Raw genomic sequence first — 17,562 nt, forward strand, 5'->3', positions numbered from 1 at the left:
GGGGCGGGGCGAGAGCATCTCACAATGTCTAACAAAAATAATGCGGTTTTTCCATCTGATTTTCCCTGAAATTCAGTGCTCTACAGGTTCAAAATGAAATTGATATTTTGCGGAGTGCTGGTCCACTCGCTTTTCTTAGCCTCAATCTTCGACATTTACTTCAACTCGCCCGTTCTGCATGGCATTGAAGCGTTTCATCCATCCTTTGAACCGGCTGCCCAGAGGCTGGTGTTGTTTGTGGCAGACGGATTGCGAGCAAATTCGTTTTACTCCAATAGTGATTATTCACCTTATTTACGGTCCATTATCGAAACTAGAGGAAGCTGGGGAGTATCACACACCCGCGTTCCAACAGAGTCGAGACCAGGACATGTTGCGATGATTGCTGGCCTCTACGAAGACCCAAGTGCTGTCGCAAAAGTAATTTTAACAAATGAAATTTTAAATTGAATTATTAAATTATCCAATATAGGGATGGAAAGAAAATCCTGTCGAGTTTGATTCCGTCTTCAACCGGAGCTCACACACTTGGGCATGGGGAAGTGCTGATATTTTGCCAATGTTTGCAAAAGGTTTTTGAGATTATCTATTTTTAACGTTTGATATTAATCCTTTTCTATTGTTCTAAAAATTTCTAGGTGAAGCTTCGGGTCGTGTAACAACTTTTACCTACCCCAAAATAATGCAGAGGTTTTCTGGTGACGGGTCAAATGAAAAGCTAGACACCTGGGTCTTCGAGAGAGTGGAGAGATTTTTTAAATGGTCTGGAAAGACCGACCAAAAAGTACAAGAGAAAGGAGTTGTTTTTTTCCTACATCTCTTGGGTATTGACACTGCAGGACATGATGCCAAACCGCATTCAAAGTAGGTTCACAAACATTTAAATAGAGATTTTCAAATTTTAAATTTTCAGGACATATTTGAAAAACATTAATTTGGTTGACCAAGGAATTCATAGGATTGAAAAAGAAGTGGAAAAATATTTCAATAATGACGGTAAAACAGTTTATGTTTTCACTTCTGATCACGGAATGACTGACTGGGGTATTTTCCATCTCAAAATGTGATACTTTTATTAACAATTTCGTTTATGCCAAGGTTCGCACGGCGCAGGATCATTGGATGAAACTGAAACACCTCTTGTGGCATGGGGGGCTGGGATCAAAGGTCCAGAGAAGCCTAGATCCCCAAAAGAATCCCCTTCTCAGTGGGGACTGGATTATCTAGATAGGAAGGATGTAAATCAGGCTGACATTGCTGCCCTGATGTCTGCACTTCTTGCAGTTCCTACTCCTACAAATAATGTGGTTAGTGAATTTTCCTGAATTGTTGCTTGTAGATAACAATTTTTTTTTGCAGGGAATTGTGCCAAAGGAGTATTTTGAGAAAGGCTCCGATTGGATCGCAAAAGCAGTTATGAGCAATTTGCAGCAAATTTTGCTTCAGTTTGAGAGAGCCAAATTCTTGGTTCATGAAAAGGTTTTCTCTCTCTTGATCGTACCTTATGCAGAACTATCATCTATAGATCAATGGATCGTGGAATTGAAGAATGGAAACCACACAGCAGTGGTAAGAGTGCAAACTAATTTAGTGGATTTTGTATTTAACTCGATCAATAGGTCAACAAGGCAACTGTTGTTTATCAAGTGGCTTTAGAGGGCATTGTTTACTACCAAAACTACTTTGGCCGTAGTTTGAAATTTTCCATAACCATCTCTCACATTTTATGGATGGCCTACCTACTTACACGACTCATCTGCAAACCAAGAATACATAGTAGAAACTCTTTAATTTTAGACTTGACTGCCGGGATCTCAATGAGCACCATTTTGCTCCTAATATTAGGTACTTTTTGTTAGCAAGAACAATTTGAATGAATCTTAAACGGTTGCAAAATTTTCAGCTCAGAAGCTGCCTCTTCAGTATGTAATGTACTACTCGTTGCCAGTCATCCTTCTGTGGTTTATCCTAAGGGACTGTGATCTTTGGTGGCCTCAAGTTGCACCTGTTGTCACAAAAAATTTCTTTGGACTTCTGATAGTTTTTGGACTCACTATTCTTGCCATCGGATGCTTGGTTCTTTCCAATTAATAAGTTAAATGTAAGCCTAATGTTTTGTGATCTTTTTAGGTTATGTCGTTTTTTGAGAGAGCTGTGCTCAGCATGGCACTCTTAGTCATCTCAGTCATCCCTTTATTTGGAAAGCTCAGGGGCTCAAAATTACACTGGGCTGTTGCTTCAATGTGGACTTTGGCATGCATTGCATTAGCCATTTTCCCTTTACTGCCAGTTGTTGGAAAAGAGGCCAACTATACATTTGTGTAAGTTAAACCTTAAAGATTTCGTCTACTGCTATTTTTTCTATGCCTATGATTTTAATTTTTTAGATTTGCTGCTGGTATTGCAACTTCCATCCTAAGCATCTTCTACGTTATATTTTTCAACATCAAACCGAGGTGGCTCACACTTGGGCAGTCAGTGCTTGTTGCGATTTCTTCAACCAATGTCTTATGGACGTCTTCAAATTATGATGATGGCCTTGGATTAACCATAACAAACCAAATCACATCTTGGGCCATCTTAGGTATAGCGACAGCGACACAATGATTTTGGGATTTATAATATTTATATCATAAAATTTGTTTTTCTTGTAGGTTTAAGCCTAGCTTTACCACTGTTTGCTCATAACACCTTCATCAGTAAAATAGTCAGTCTGTCATTATCCATCTCCATGACATTTGTGCTTCTGAGTGTTCGACACGAAGCCCTCTTCTTGCTGTTTTTCCACATCATGCTGAACTTGTACCCTCTGGTGGAATTTAATGTTTCATCCGTTGACCAATTCCAGTTGGTAAGATATTTATTAGTCTCTCCTATTATTATTTTATAACTATTATTGTTCGTCTAGCAGATTTCCACTCGTCAAATGGTGGTGCCAAAACTCAATGGAAACCAATTTTTGTTGGCTGATTTGTGCCGGGCCTATTTTTATGTAACCTTTTCAAACCAGCTCACCTTTTTTGTAAAATTTAAAGATCAAAATTTCCTTAATTGTGTATCTAGCTCTTCTGCATGATCTTGGCGTTTTTCGGCGTTGGAAATATTGCAAGTATGAACTCATTTGACCCGACGTGGGTCCGAGCGTTCGTATCCACTTTTTCCCCATTCCTGATGGGAGGCTTGATTGTTTTTAAGACCGCTCTGCCTTTCATCGCAGTGGCCGCCTGCATCGCTTCAGTTTCATTTCTAGTCCAGGTATTGTTTCTTCAATTTAATTTGCTGTAAATCTCTTAACAATTGATATTTCAGAGGCCCATTCAGTGGCTCCTAGTGTTGGGCATGTGTGACATGATGGCTTTGCCGTTTTTTCACTTGGTTCGGACAGAGGGCAGCTGGCTGGATATCGGCCAGTCAATATCCCATTTTGTAATTGCCCATGTATGCGTATTGTTCCTCCTCATTATACACAGCGGAGTGCAGGCGTATCTCCAATATGATCCATACAAAGTATGGAGGAAAATGAAGGGATTTATTTAATCAAAAAGCGGCATCGAGGTACTTATTGAAGTTGATTACCCTGCACGATTTCAAATCTGACATGGAAAGTAGTTAGATTTAAAATATAATAAAGTTAATGTTTTTTTTTTTTTTAGATACAAAATTTTTAATGGCAAGCCTTTCAGGCGCCTTTTCTGTAATGTTGGTTGCACTGATAAGCTCTAAATTCTACATAGTTGGTATTTGAATACAATTTTGGTCCGTGGTGATCGTCAACACAAGTGCAATCTCTTGAGATATATTTTTATACATTTTTGGGCCGTCCTGTGATAAATGTCATATTTTAGAAAGAAGAAGGAATCACTTCACGTCACCAGCAGTTTTTAAATGTAAGTTAATTGAACATTTTAAGCTACTTTCTTGAATAATTACGAAAAAAATTCCGATTACTGCAGAGTTTATACGCTTAATTAATTTATAAAAGATGATTAATTATAATTTTATATTTTTAATCAATATCCTGCACTTTTGTTGGATCAACATTTTTTTATTACTTATAAAGAAATTCATATTAGTTCTGTGTAATTGACCAATATGCTTTGCGTTCTTTGTAACCTTTCTTGTGGGATTAAATTCACATTAACCCTGTATTTATAAATTTTGCTGATTCAAATTTTTCATTTAAATGAAGTTAAAAGCTTGTGTAGTAAATAATTGAATGCATGCATTCATTCACATTCAATTCAGAGCTCATTATAATATGGCACCAATAGTTATGGGTATCTTGAGGTATTTGATGAGAAAGTTTTTTTTTCATATGTGGCCCACTTTTGGTTGGACCGTCAGCCGCACGCACTGAGCCCATTGTTAAGTAGGTCTTTTGATCCACAGGTGAATACTAATAATCATCACGCAAAATGCTCAAAGTAATAAAGTGGAGAAAAGTTCTGAAATTCGGTGCAATTGGCGGCGCAGGAGTTGGTTTAGTGACTTCTCTCCATGCAAACAACTATGATGTAACCTCGGTCGGCGTTGTTCGCTTTGCTAATGCCGCTAAAGCTGTGAGTATTTTTTTTTAATATAGCAAAATTTTCACTGTTCATCTGACTAGGTCTTGGATATCTCAGTTTACTACAAGAAGAACCTTTACAGCAAAAATGCCAAGTTGATGGACCATGAATCTGAGGAATACTTAAAATTAAAATCAGAGGTTGTTTTTGGGGTTTTCTTACTTTTTGTGTATGGTTTTCATTTTCTTTTTGTTACTTCAGGTTCATCAGTGGGGAGCAGAACGATTACTTAAGCTGTGCTGCTTGAACAAAGGGGTATTCATCAAAGTGGGACAGCACATAGGAGCCCTTGACTATTTATTACCTGTTGAATATGTGAATACCATGAAGGTTCTGCACAGCAAGGCTCCAAAGTCTTCGCTGAAAGATGTCTACATGGTTCTAAGGCAAGATTTAGGAAAAGACGTACGCTGCACCTCCTTGAGCTAAATAATAAATCTTTAAAATCTGGACATTTTTGCAGCCCGAAGAAGTTTTCAAGAGCATTGACCCAGAGCCTCTTGGAACAGCAAGCTTGGCTCAAGTTCATAAGGCAGTCCTGCAGGACGGTAGAACAGTTGCAGTCAAAGTGCAGCATGCAAGCGTTCGAGGAAATTCTTTAGTTGATTTAAAAACCATGGAGGTTAGTTTATTTAACTGAAATCGATTTTATACTTTAATGTGCTTTGCTCAGTTTTTAGTATCTATTGTTTCGAGGTTGTTTCCTGACTTCCGATTTGAGTGGTTGGTCAAAGAGACCAAGAGAAATATTCCGCTGGAGCTGGATTTCCACAATGAAGGCAAAAATGCTGAAAAGGCCGACAGAATTCTTGTCAAATTTCCTTGGTTATTTGTAAGAACTTATAAAAAAAAAACAATTTAGGATTTTAAATTTGTCTCGATAGGTACCAAAAATCTACTGGAATTTGACAACACCGAGGGTCCTCACCATGGAGTTTGTTGAAGGAGGGCAAATCAACGATGTTGAATATATCGAGAAAAGCAAAATCAACAAATGGTTATTATCATCTCGTCTGGGGGACATGTATTCGGAAATGATTTTTAAGTATGGAAATTTTATAAAATTTATTGTAAATATTAAAGAAGCTGAATCTTTTAGACACGGGTTTGTCCACGCAGATCCGCACCCTGGAAATATTTTGGTGCAGCCCAAAGGCAAAGATTTCAAAATCATCCTTCTTGACCATGGTCTCTATGCTGTGAGATTCTTCAATTTCAGGCCATCAGACATTCCTTAATTATTCAATTTCTCAGGAACTTGAGCCAAAGTTCCGACGGCAATACGCACGATTGTGGCTCAGCATCTTGAATTTTGACATGCCTGCCATCAAACAAGTTGCAATCGACCTGGGCGTTGGTGACCTTTATTGGCTCTTCTCATGCATGGTGACAGGAAGAACATGGGAGTCAATTTCAGGCGCTGGTGGAATCGCAAAATCAAGGCCTGGCGCCGAGGAAGTAAATGCGAGTTGAATTTAAAAATTATGATTCTAATTTTCATTGAATGCACAGAAAAAGATCTTCCAGCAACGACTACCACAGTTCTTGCCTCAAATCAATGCAGTTCTCTCTCGGGTAGACAGGCAAATGCTATTGCTCTTTAAAACCAACGACCTGCTCCGAGGCATCGAACACACACTCAAAACTCACGGGAGAAGGGCAGCTCTCTTGACAATGGCTGCACGTTGCGTCCAAGCCGAATACTCTGAGCAGAGGAAGGAGGCGCTTGGTGCCTTACAGAGAAACACTATTTCATTTTGTGAAATATGGGCTTTGCTTAGGTTGAAAGTTTGGTACTTCATGCTCTGCATCACAGACTTCTTTGGACTTGCTTAAGCCAGATGTGATGCTGCATGATAACATGATGTGAGAGACTGAGATTCCTAGGAGAAATTATTTTAAATCTTAAGTCAAAAACTCCACATTACCAACGCATTATCATTTAGGCTGCTTATTTATTTCTATTCAACTACTGTAACTTAATTTTTGCCTATTGCACTACCCAGCAGCAATAGTTGTTGATGATATTTGATATTTTTATAACTTAACTGCCAAGAAAGGTTTCTTGTAAACATTATTTTTGCCATAATATAGCATCCAAGGTCTGCATTGATAATCAAATAATAGCCTTTTGCTTTTCAGAATCTATTATTACTGCTTTATTTCATTTAAGCATGTGTTATTTATTATTTAAATTCATTTAAAATTTGAATAAAACTTTAATTGTTTTATTCTTGCACACACAAAAAAACATGAGTATAATTTATGTGGCATGCTATATTTCATCATTGTATAAGTTATTATACATTTTTTGCCTCTGAAATTAAATAAGTTCATATTTATATTCTGTTAATTGAAGTTAATAAATATTTTTGAAAAAAAGTCATATATTGTTATGCGTATGTACACCTTTAAACATTTTATATATTTGTAAAAGAAAAAATTAAATTTCTAGACATTTGTTTATTATGAAAATTTGCCATATATAACAGCACATTATAAATTCATATGTATTTCTTAATTAATTTTATGAATTTTATTTTGCTTCCTGCGATGAAATTGGTACCTTATTATCCTCCCAATGGGTATTGCTCATTCACGCAACGTGGGCCAATCACGATGCAGTTCTTATCGCTCTCCACCAATGAGAGGCGGACAAATTACTGAGAAAGTACTTATCGCAGGAGGGGCAAGAGGGGAGTAAACACAAGACCAGCCTGAAGAATTGGGTTACGGAGCCACAGCGAATTATTTGTTGTTATTGCATGAAAAATCACGAAGTACCGAGAGTCTTTGGAACTTGACCTCCAGGGCAGCCGAACGAATACAATCAGAACGTGCTAGAGCTTCAGAATCTATTTTCAAGGTGCGAATTTTACCCATTTTCAAACAGTTTTAACCCGACTGTTGAGCTGGCAAGCTTTTGAAAACAAAATTGTACGCGCAAAATTCACTGTCATGTTTTTCTTGTGACGCAGATGGATGCGATCAAGCTGATCGTGAAGGCTCCGAACCAGCAGATCGAAGACCAAACCATCGACTGCGATTCTGCATGGAGTGTTTTGCAACTGAAAAGTCACCTTAGTCAAGTTTACCCCACACACCCTGTAATACATTTCTTTTTGAAGGTCGCTGGCTGTGTCCTTATCAAGCAAATTTGTTTACTCTTTCAGGCCATCAGCGAACAGAAGCTAATTTATTACGGACAACTGCTGTTGGACACTCTGACCTTGAAGGACGTCCTCAGAGACCTCAGCAAAGGACAGAGGGTGCATTCCCTTCACTTGGTCTGCGCCCCGCCAAGAGGATCGACCTTCGGTACAACTTCCAGAAGAACAACCCCGCCTGTCAACACAGATAGAACACGAACTCCTCAAGCAGAGGTTTGAGCTTTTCCTTGTATTGATAAAACTAAATTTTTATTTGACCTCATTTCTTATTTAATTCAAGGGAATTTAATTTTGACAAATAACATTTTTTCAGCAGACGAGTCAGCCAAGTGAGCCTAATTCTCCTCCAGTACCTGAAACACCGACTCCCAGCAGCGGAACCAGCACTTCGTCAGGCCCGGATCTGCCTTGGGTCGATGCCAGTCAGCAGCAGTTCCTGGCCACCTCGGCACAAAATCCAAACATCAACGCATATTCTGCTTTCTTGCCGCAAATGTACAGTCCTGCAAACATGGCCCAAATGCAACACGCCTACTCACAGTTCATGGCGCAGTACATGTTTCAGTAAGTTCCGGTTCCACTGATAAAAAATCCTTGCCCCAGAATGTTACCGTTGAATCAATGGTAATATTCTGGGGCACAGCGTTGATAAACTTAAACTAACTTAATTTGTTTACAAAACTCTGAAACGTTTGTTTGAAATTTTTTGAGTCTTTGTTTTTAATTTTTAAAGAGGACAATTCTGCTTTGATGTGTAATTTATTGATTAAACTTTCAGCCTTCAACAAGCTGGTATTCCCACAGAGACCATCACAAACCTCCAACAGGGATGGAATTGGAATCAGGGTGCGCAGCCTGCGGACAGACCTATCGAAGCAAACAATGCTGGCCAACAGCCGAATCGCAACCCTCAAAACAATCTGCCTCCCCAAAGTAAGTACTTACGTGAGGCATTCCTGATCATTTGTAATTTATTTTTCTGCAATTCGCAGTGATGGACGATGACATCGGTGGAAATAGGCAGCGAGATTGGCTGGATTACTTCTATATTTCTAGTAGAATGCTGGTGTTGATCAGCATTGTGTACTTTTACTCATCACTGCACCGATTCCTCTTGGTTACATCACTTGGAATGCTGCTTTACTTGTAAGAAATTAAATTAGTACTCTACTAAAAAAATCTTGCACTAAAAATTAATGTGCAATGAATTTTAGGGGCTAGTTCATTATTTTTTAATGTACAAAAAAAATCGATTAAAATTTAACATCTGTCTTAAAATTAAACTAATTTTCAAAGTTATGGCTCCAATGTAGTTGATGTTTTTTCAGTTTTTTATTTAAAACATTTACTTGTAAAATTAAATTTACTAAACTTAGATCCTTTTTTCTTTTGCATCAAAATTATAAACGTTATTATTATTTTGTTAAAGGTATCACATAGGCTATTTCAATGGCCGAGGCCAGCAAGCACAAGCTAACAACAATCCAGCCCCCGAAAACAACAACCGAGTGCCTGAACAGCCCATTCCCGAAGCTGGTGCAGCAGACCTGCCAGAAGGGCTGCGACAGAGACGGCGGGACCCTGACGCTGAGCAACAGGAAGAAATCGCGCCAGAGGTTGTGGCTGGTGAGCAGCAGCAAGAGGACAACGCCTTTTCCGTCAACTTGCTTTGGACTTTCCTGACCAGCTTCTTCTCATCACTGATTCCTGAGCGGCCCCAGGCAGCTGCCTGAACGAGTTTTAACATCTTAGTCACCAAACAGGATATTCAAAATCATAATCTGGCTGTTTTAAGTAGTTAAGTATGAAGAAAAAAACGGAATAAATAAAAATTTTAAAATAGTTTTTATTTCTATTGGTTAATCAGTGCGTAAGGAGAAAAATGAAAAAAACAAATTATATCAATTCATATTTAATTATTTTTCTTATATATGTGTATTTTTTTGCTCTCGAGTCCATTGTGGACTTGTGCTTTATAAGTGAATTTCTCATTAGTTGCTTCGTTCAATTAAGAGCGACGCGAGTGCTGTTTTTACAAAGTGCAATAAAATAATGGTTTATCTTGCGCCATAACAATTTGGATTTCTTTATTTCATTCCTCTTCTCTTATTGTGAAAATCTTCACGTGCAAGTGTGAATTATGGTGCAATTCTAAAATTCCTCATTATATTTTGGTAATTAAATGTCAACAATTAGCGCAGAGGCGTGAGAAGATCGTGCTGTGGTTTTCTCTCACTGCCGACCTGAACCCAGGTGCTGTTTTGAGTGTTTTCCCTTGTTAAATAGAATCAAGGTCTGGCCGTAACAGAACTGCGAGTTAGTGTGTCACAGGCGATGAGGCGAGTCAGTTGCTGCTCGGACGCTGGGAAGTGAAACCACATTCGCGAGAAGCTCCGCTGCAGCACCTCGTCTCGACCCATCGTCATTTCATCTCACTTTCTTCTTTTGCACGGTAAGAAGAGAAAAAAGAAATAACACGCCGCTCACCTTTTGCTCCAGATGCAGAGTGAAAAACCCGAAAGCTGTTTTTTTTTTTTTTAATATTTAGCTACTAAAACCCAAGATATGTAAGAAAATATTTTAATAACAATGTTTTTTTTTAATTATTGCATTAAAAATATTTTGATAAAATAAATTCACAATAATAAGTAATTGAAAGTGAAATCCTTTAAATATTTTTTCGTATCGATCGGAAGACATTGTTAACAATAGGCTGTGTTTGATTTATTATTGCGCCACCCATACAATCCTAAATTGTATTTTAATCAAATTTGTATTGTATTGCCAAATAGGAAGACCCAGAGCCGTCAGTAAAAATGCTGGCAAATCGTCTACCCTTGATGCGAGTTCTAATGTTGGTTTCGGTGCTGTCGGCGCTACCCACGGTGACACTGGCCCAGTTCAAATCTCCCCTTCTGCAGGTCTGGGGCGTCAACCTCGCCGGAACCCACAAACTCTCGCCTTCCGAAATCTGGGGCGTCGGACTGGAGAAGAAGCAGAGTGTCCCCTTTGACCCTGACGAGGGCGCCCGTCTCAGGTCGGATTTCGAAGCCACCTTTGGTGCCGGAGGTCAGCATCTGATCGATCTCCTGGGCTCCGGAAAACACGTCGACGACGTTGTTAAAGATTTGCGAAGCGCGCACAAAAATCGAGTTTTCGGCCAGCGACAGGCGGGCACAATAAATAATGATTTCATTTCTCTTAATGAGCGGCCCAATAGGTACAGATTTTAAGAAATGTGCCTGCAATTTATAAAACTGCCTCTTGCTATTAATATTATTTTTTTAATTTTTGTTAAAAACAAAACTTGCAACTTTATTAAAAAAGTGCGCGCTCGTGTGATGCAAAAAGAGGAAAGCTTCCAAAAATTATGAACGAAGCCGTTGTGGTACTTTGTAAGGCGTTGATTAAATACAGATTACTAATTTGAGAAATGTGTCCATTTTCTTGAGTAAAATGAAAAGTGCTTTTTTATGTACGGTCCAGGGAGCGCAAATAGAAAGCGCGCTGGATGGGCCTTTAACAGTGCAAGCATCCTATGTGAATTAGAAATGGAAATAAAATAAGATCAAATCTTACATACTTTCAGTGCATGGATAAGCAAAAATTCAATATCTTTTCCCCACGCAAGCTTCATACATTATATTTTGGTATTTGAACCGGTCTTCAGAAAATTTAAATAATGTTTTGTTGCTATAAGGAAAAAATTAATGATAAAAATTGGGGTGGAGACATGATGCAAAGCAACACGTTTTTATGATGCAGAAATTCACTTTGATAACAAAACCTTTGAAGTTAAATAAAACAAAGAAGAATTTTTGTATTTGAAAAAAATTTTGACTGTGCATAAAATAAATTAAAAGTTAACCAATTTTTAACCTATTAGGTTAAGTCTCATTGTACATATTTTAATTACATTGAAAATTAGTGTTTGAGCATGATTCAAAACGGTGCTGGCGTTTTCTTAAACAGTTATTATAAAAGCCACTTTTCAATTTGCAAAAAAAAAATTCTTGGGTATATAATATTATTTCTTATTTATTACTACACTGTTGTCACTCCGGTTAAAAATTAATATTAATGTATACATAATATACAAATTTACATTACATTGTAAAATATAAAAAAGTTTGACAGATGTTGCCAGATTAAAAGCAATTTTTATCAAACTAGCTTTCAGTGGAGCTGCTTTTTAAAAATTGTAAAAACATTAAAAAATTATAAGGTGCAAGCATGGCGTGATGCTTGGAAGATCTAGATATTTTCTCTCTTAAGAAAAATAACTGCCAATTATCATTATCATTCTAGTTTTTGCCAGCAAAAATGTTTTTATTTGCAGTCTTTCAACAATTTTAAAATTTAACCACCCAGTTTTCTAAAGCACAATTCGATTTTTATAGTTGTCGTTGAAAATTGTGTATTCTCTTGGAGATGATTCATACCCTAGTCACTGATGACTTCTTTGGAGAAACGCATAGATAATTGAAATTCGGCTTATTCAGTTCTTTCTGCAGAATGATACAACTCTAAACATCAAGAAAAAGCTTAATTTCAATTCAAACAATTTTTTTTACATTTTATTATATGCCGATCAAACTACGCGTGAGAGTGAATGATGAAATTTTAAAATTTAATTTGCGACGCCACAAATTTCCCCTCGAGCCGCGGATGACTGCGGCGCGCGGCTTATTCCATTAAGTTGACCGAAAGTGTTTTATGGAGATGCTAGTGAAATTTGGCTAAAAGACCCGGCGGCGCTCTGCGCACGCCAGCGAGAGCTGCACACAGGTGAGCCACCGTCATATTTTATGTCTCGTAATAAACGTTTTACGGCCATATTTTGAAAATAAGCTACCCCAAATTGGATTACACCATCTATCTAAGTCGTCGTCGCGCTCTTTCCTCCCCTGCAGTGTGTTGAATATTTTGTGCCCGAGCCAAGAAAAAGCCTTGTCCCTTTTTGCCGCACTCGCGCTTGAATAGGAAATATTAAGTATATACATGTATATTATATAATACAGAGCTGAAAATCACCTCACTTTCTCAAGATTGAAATTAAGAACTCTGAGAATGTAAATTAAATAATTAACAAGAGTTGCATGTGACCTGTGACATTCTGCTTTCCTAGAGGCCCTAGAGCTCTTCACAATAGCTTGTATAGTTGTATTTAAAGTCAAAACTTTATTGCAATCAATTAAATGAAGGGGGAAAAATTTATACAAAATACTCTATAGAATGAAGTGCATCATAGCAGAAAAAGATCTGCAGTGTTCTACAGTGTCCACAGCACAACAGTTTATTACTTATTTAAATAATGTACTGTTTGCCTATTATAGTAACTCAAATTAGTAATGCTGATGTCTTACTAAATATATGTAAAATTTATTTTTTAATATATAAATAATGGACGCTATAAATTAATGATAAAAATATGAAATGACAACTATTAAACGATGCATTTTAATTATAAACGTTTGAAATATTACGTAATTTTAAAAAATAGCTTTCAAATTGAATTGTATTGTATGTGGCCAATTAATTTTTGAAGCAGTTCTACAATATTACAGCTTCTAAATATACCATTGATTCATATTGATGTTTTGCAGCTGGCTTGATTACTTATTAAGCTATTGAATTTAAGAGCACACTTTGAACAGGGCAAGAGTAATTAGCAGTATAAATAAATATTTTGATTAAAATTGAACAAATATTAACCTTTGAAATATTTTTGTCAACAAATAAAAGAAATTCGAGTTAAAATTCCTTGATAAAATTTCCATCAAAATCAATCCAACGTATTCAATCAGATTTTTATCACCTTTTAAATGTTTTAATTTTATTTTGAACTTTAAAAAGAAAGTGAAAAACTAAACTACACTCTTTTGATTTGATATTTTACCACCGTACACATTTGACTGGTGAGACTGCTGCTGGCCAGTTAATCTATGCAATTATCGCATCTCTCGGCGAGAAGCGAATCAAAACATGGACTCATCAGATAAGTCCCTGACGGAGATTTTGCATAGTGCTGATGAGTCACGTGGCTCGTTAAGCGTCCGTCGTGTCGTCCCTTGATGAAATTAATAATTGAGCGCGGTCTGCCGGTGTGTGTGTGTGTGTCTCATTTGCTTTTTCTGTGTGCATAAACGAGAGGATAGAGAGAGAGAGGAGGCCTATTTTGTCTGATTCGCGTGTCGTCCTCTACCTTATTCCTTCATTCAATTTGGAGCGCCGGGGTGTTTGCACCTCCGACTCACTCGTCTGCCTTTGAGCCAGCGCTGCAAACAACTTCACATGCGGTAATTTTCCCTCGGCAAAGAACAGACCATCACATATTCATGAATTTGTGTCGTGATGCAATGAAGCGGCTGAAATTAGCTGCTCAAATCTTTTTTGCGTAGAATACGAGAGCAAACACAATCACGCACTCAAAGAAGTTATCAAGAGCTGAAGGGCGCAAATTTTTTTTGCGATACAAAACAATTTGAGTGGTGTGTCAAAGAATTGCCTCTAAAAAGTGCTTAAAAGTGTCCCTTATTTCTAATAATAGACGGAAATTTGAGACCGAATTTAAAAACAGTTATGTTTATTTTCTTGTCAATTCTTTTTTATATCTCAATATAAGACTTCTTTTCTGTAGAACTGTGAAAAAATAATAAATTTTCAGAAAAAAAAGGAAAAGAGAGTTGAGCTCTGTTAGATTTTCCCAATTACTGAAACATCTTTAGGCTAATTTTTTGAAAAAATATTCATTGCAAGCCTAAACTTTTTTCATACCAGAATATTACAATAAATAAACAGAAAATTAATTTCTTGCATAAAACTATTTTTTAAAAATAAATATTTTAATTAATAATATTTATTATTCTTTTAAAAATAAAACTTCCAATTATGAAGACCAACAAATTTTTGCATTTACATAATAAACAAATTGAAAGCAAAAATGTAAATAAATTGCTACAATAAAAGTAGATTTTTAAGGTTAAAATTAAATTTTATTCGACAACTCAAAATAAATTGAAATAAATATTGTTATTATTTAATACATGCAATTTACGCATATTTGCTTTTATAATATAATATTTAATTAGTAAGATCCTTTCACGTTTTGGGAGAAAATGGGGTGTTTGTGGAAATGAAAGGATATAAACAATTTAAGGCAAAATCTTTTTGGTCCGTTTCAAAAGCAAGTCATTTGTGCACATTTTCGTTGACAAAAGAGACCGAAATTGCGAGTCCACGCATTTTCGCCACACCCGAAGCGAACAAAAGCGGCTCGCTTGATGGGGCTGTTTTATTCATGTAATGATGCACGGGGCATTTTCTCGGTGGAAAAGCAGGAAAAAATTGCTCACGAGCAGCGCATCCCATTTGCGGTGGCCGGGGATAAAGGAGGGCGCAGATCTGTGATGCGATCCATGCAATAAAGCGTGGTTATTTATGCTGGTGTGCAGGTCACACACTCACACACAGCAGCATTCAGCATGATGAATATAAGGGTCAACAAGCGAGCGAGCGAGCGAGCGAAGGGTTTATTCTATGGCTTAAGGGAGAAAAATAAAGTAAGTTTTGTTGTCTTGAGAGTGACGGTCAATGGGGGCCAAGTAAAACATCATCAAGTATTGTGGATTATTCATCCCTTCATTAGCAGGAACAAAGAGAGAGCCCATTGCTAAATACACGGCCTGTGTGTTTGCTGCTTATTCTACTTGATAATTATTATTGCCCGTCCGCCTCGCAACCAAGCGAGTATAATATTCCGGCTCAAATCCCTCCTCTTCTCCATTTGCCTCAATTATTTTTGATTCTGCGATAAAGGCTGAACAAACAACCGGCGAAATTAGCCACGCGCTTCACACTGAAGAGAATTTGCGTTGCCGAGATTATTTTCAGATAGAGAGACGAGATTATTCGTGATTCAGAATAGATAATAAATTTCAAATTCATGAGTTGGATAATAAACTTGCTTTTCCTGGTTGCTAGTTGTTTGTAATCGTTGCACAAAAATCTGTGAGAGAAAACTTGACGATCTCAAAATTATAATTTTTCCTCTAGTTAATGCATTTTTTTTAATTAGATGAAATTCAATTTTCCTGCTGTTACAGAGAATTGATTAAATTTCGACTGAAAGTTACAGTTAAATTTTGCTACATGGTTTCTGTAATCGACGCAAAATCTTAAATCCAAAAAGCACAGAACACACGCACACATAATAAATTAAATTTTGCAATTGAATTTTTAATTTTTCAACTGTGGGAACGTAAAAAAAATATCAAATTAATGAAAAAAGAAAGGGTAGATAGATAAATTATTGCTCAATTTTTTTCAGGCATTGCAGCCTGAAGCTAAAACACGGATAAGGTATTCATTAGAGTGCGGAACACAATAGAGAGACGATTAATCATAACTATCATAAGAAACATTTTGCAAGTCATTCTTACCAAACTCAGTTCATTGACCGCTTTAGGAAGGATTTGGTTTAGAAGATGAATTGTTTCATTAAATTTCAATATCTTTTCAAATGTAATTGTAAATATTTTGCAATTGATTTTCATTAAATATTTTCAAGTTCCAAAATGCTGAATTATTTTTTTAAACGTATGACACGTTATGAATTTTTAATTAGCATTTAATTGTACAAGCACCAAAGGCTTTTACTGTGAGTAGCAGAATTACAGCAACTGGCGTGACAGCAAAGACGAGCAGGTTGCATACTCTTTATTTAAAGTGCTGTTATAATTTTAAATTATTAAAATATAATATAGTCATAGTAATAAGTGCAAATTAAGAAGCAATTTGAAGATAACACTTTTTCTATATATATTTTTATAATTTCATTGCTTTTTCAAGAGATGAAATCTTTGCAAAATTTAGCAGCTGTAATCATATTTTGAAATGTTAATAATTTTTTTTACATATTTTAAAAATGTCAGGTTCACACAAGATTTTGTTTTGCATTATCAAGACCGAAAAATATAAATAAATTAATGAACGGAGGTTTATTTCTTTATAATTAAATTGCAAAATCCAGTATCATAAATCTGTCAGTCAAGTCGTAAAGAATAAAACAAATTGAAATTGCTTTTTACCCCAATAAGTATTTCAAGTAAAAGATTGAATAACAGCTACAGATTTAAAATAATAGTTTCGATGCTGTTAAAAAATAATTAAGCTGATTATTAAAATTAAGATTTTTCCAGAATTTAAAAAAAATTAAGAATTTAGTATTAGGATCCTCAGCTCCTGTTATTGTCTTTAATATCCACAATTAATTAGGCAAATTATACCTTGGCAAAATACAAGCTCCGATTATAAAAGCAGTAAAATTAAATAAAATATTTTAAACGACACAATTTTAGAAGTTGACACGAATCACAAACGTTGAGCAGTACAAAGCAATTTTTACAACTACACAAACCATATTTTGCATCGCGCGCAATTAAAATCGTAGCAGACTAATAATTTAGCAAAGAGTCGTGTCGGGCCAAAGATTTACAATTGGTTTTGGGAGCTCACTCCAATTCGCCGCTGCGAGTTATCATTTAGTAATGCACAAGCGCGCCGCATCGCCCACCAGAGTGGATGAATTATCCAGTTGTTAAGCGTAAACATAAAAGCAATTCCGGTTAATTGTTTGCCACACTGCTTCTCACTGCTTCTGCTGCTCTCTCTCTCTCGCGCGCGCGCGAGAGCAGTTTATTATTCCAACTTCATCATGCCGCCATTATTTGCATCCACCGCCTGCCTCTCTGCGATGCTTATTATTTTCGCTCACTTATTATGATAATGTTTAACCGCCAACACACTCGCTCGCTCGCTCGCTC

The 17,562-nt window shown here is 36.6% G+C and overlaps 3 protein-coding genes across 5 annotated transcripts; all 3 read left to right on the forward strand.

Annotated features, from left to right (window-relative positions):
* Window positions 1-6: 6 nt before the first annotated feature.
* On the forward strand, window positions 7-3,555 carry LOC132200855 (GPI ethanolamine phosphate transferase 1). 2 transcript variants are annotated; one of them, XM_059626612.1, is made up of 14 exons: window positions 7-420; window positions 473-572; window positions 639-864; window positions 914-1,044; window positions 1,099-1,307; window positions 1,360-1,569; window positions 1,620-1,845; window positions 1,904-2,076; window positions 2,131-2,321; window positions 2,388-2,584; window positions 2,655-2,851; window positions 2,909-2,992; window positions 3,064-3,255; window positions 3,310-3,555. In XM_059626612.1, the coding sequence occupies exons 1-14, from the start codon at window positions 94-96 to the stop codon at window positions 3,535-3,537; spliced, it is 2,691 nt and encodes an 896-aa protein (XP_059482595.1). In that variant the 5' UTR covers window positions 7-93; the 3' UTR covers window positions 3,538-3,555. The 2 variants fall into 2 exon arrangements, with proteins under 2 accessions (XP_059482595.1, XP_059482604.1); XM_059626621.1 differs by having other exon boundaries at window positions 2,912-2,992.
* Window positions 3,556-3,676: 121 nt separating this feature from the next.
* On the forward strand, window positions 3,677-6,897 carry LOC132200864 (aarF domain-containing kinase 1). Its single transcript, XM_059626634.1, has 10 exons — window positions 3,677-3,887; window positions 4,390-4,559; window positions 4,610-4,708; window positions 4,770-4,973; window positions 5,032-5,190; window positions 5,242-5,400; window positions 5,453-5,613; window positions 5,668-5,767; window positions 5,823-6,026; window positions 6,081-6,897. Exons 2-10 carry the CDS (start codon window positions 4,416-4,418, stop codon window positions 6,402-6,404), a joined length of 1,554 nt encoding a protein of 517 aa, XP_059482617.1. The 5' UTR covers window positions 3,677-3,887; window positions 4,390-4,415; the 3' UTR covers window positions 6,405-6,897.
* A 364-nt stretch (window positions 6,898-7,261) lies between these two features.
* Window positions 7,262-9,808, forward strand: LOC132192400 (homocysteine-responsive endoplasmic reticulum-resident ubiquitin-like domain member 2 protein). 2 transcript variants are annotated; one of them, XM_059612364.1, is made up of 7 exons: window positions 7,262-7,434; window positions 7,547-7,675; window positions 7,742-7,951; window positions 8,055-8,302; window positions 8,517-8,671; window positions 8,731-8,884; window positions 9,168-9,808. In XM_059612364.1, the coding sequence occupies exons 2-7, from the start codon at window positions 7,547-7,549 to the stop codon at window positions 9,469-9,471; spliced, it is 1,200 nt and encodes a 399-aa protein (XP_059468347.1). In that variant the 5' UTR covers window positions 7,262-7,434; the 3' UTR covers window positions 9,472-9,808. The 2 variants fall into 2 exon arrangements, with proteins under 2 accessions (XP_059468347.1, XP_059468338.1); XM_059612355.1 differs by having other exon boundaries at window positions 7,263-7,434; window positions 8,052-8,302.
* The last annotated feature ends 7,754 nt before the right edge of the window (window positions 9,809-17,562 follow it).

The sequence above is a fragment of the Neocloeon triangulifer genome, unplaced genomic scaffold, assembly GCF_031216515.1.
Source record: "Neocloeon triangulifer isolate White Clay Creek 2 clone unplaced genomic scaffold, ASM3121651v1 ptg000001l, whole genome shotgun sequence".
Lineage (NCBI taxonomy): Eukaryota > Metazoa > Arthropoda > Insecta > Ephemeroptera > Baetidae > Neocloeon > Neocloeon triangulifer.

Excerpts from the sequence above, each read along its gene's own strand:
- LOC132200855 (XM_059626612.1), top strand. The coding sequence starts at position 94 with ATGAAATTGATATTTTGCGGAGTGCTGGTCCACTCGCTTTTCTTAGCC. Across the intron at positions 865-913 it reads GATGCCAAACCGCATTCAAA|GACATATTTGAAAAACATTA; the intron begins GTAGGTTCACAA and ends TTAAATTTTCAG. Across the intron at positions 1,570-1,619 it reads ATGGAAACCACACAGCAGTG|GTCAACAAGGCAACTGTTGT; the intron begins GTAAGAGTGCAA and ends CTCGATCAATAG.
- LOC132200864 (XM_059626634.1), top strand. The coding sequence starts at position 4,416 with ATGCTCAAAGTAATAAAGTGGAGAAAAGTTCTGAAATTCGGTGCAATT. Across the intron at positions 4,560-4,609 it reads TTGCTAATGCCGCTAAAGCT|GTCTTGGATATCTCAGTTTA; the intron begins GTGAGTATTTTT and ends TCATCTGACTAG. Across the intron at positions 5,614-5,667 it reads TATTCGGAAATGATTTTTAA|ACACGGGTTTGTCCACGCAG; the intron begins GTATGGAAATTT and ends TGAATCTTTTAG.
- LOC132192400 (XM_059612355.1), top strand. The coding sequence starts at position 7,547 with ATGGATGCGATCAAGCTGATCGTGAAGGCTCCGAACCAGCAGATCGAA. Across the intron at positions 7,676-7,741 it reads AAGTTTACCCCACACACCCT|GCCATCAGCGAACAGAAGCT; the intron begins GTAATACATTTC and ends TTACTCTTTCAG. Across the intron at positions 8,303-8,516 it reads ATGGCGCAGTACATGTTTCA|CCTTCAACAAGCTGGTATTC; the intron begins GTAAGTTCCGGT and ends TTAAACTTTCAG.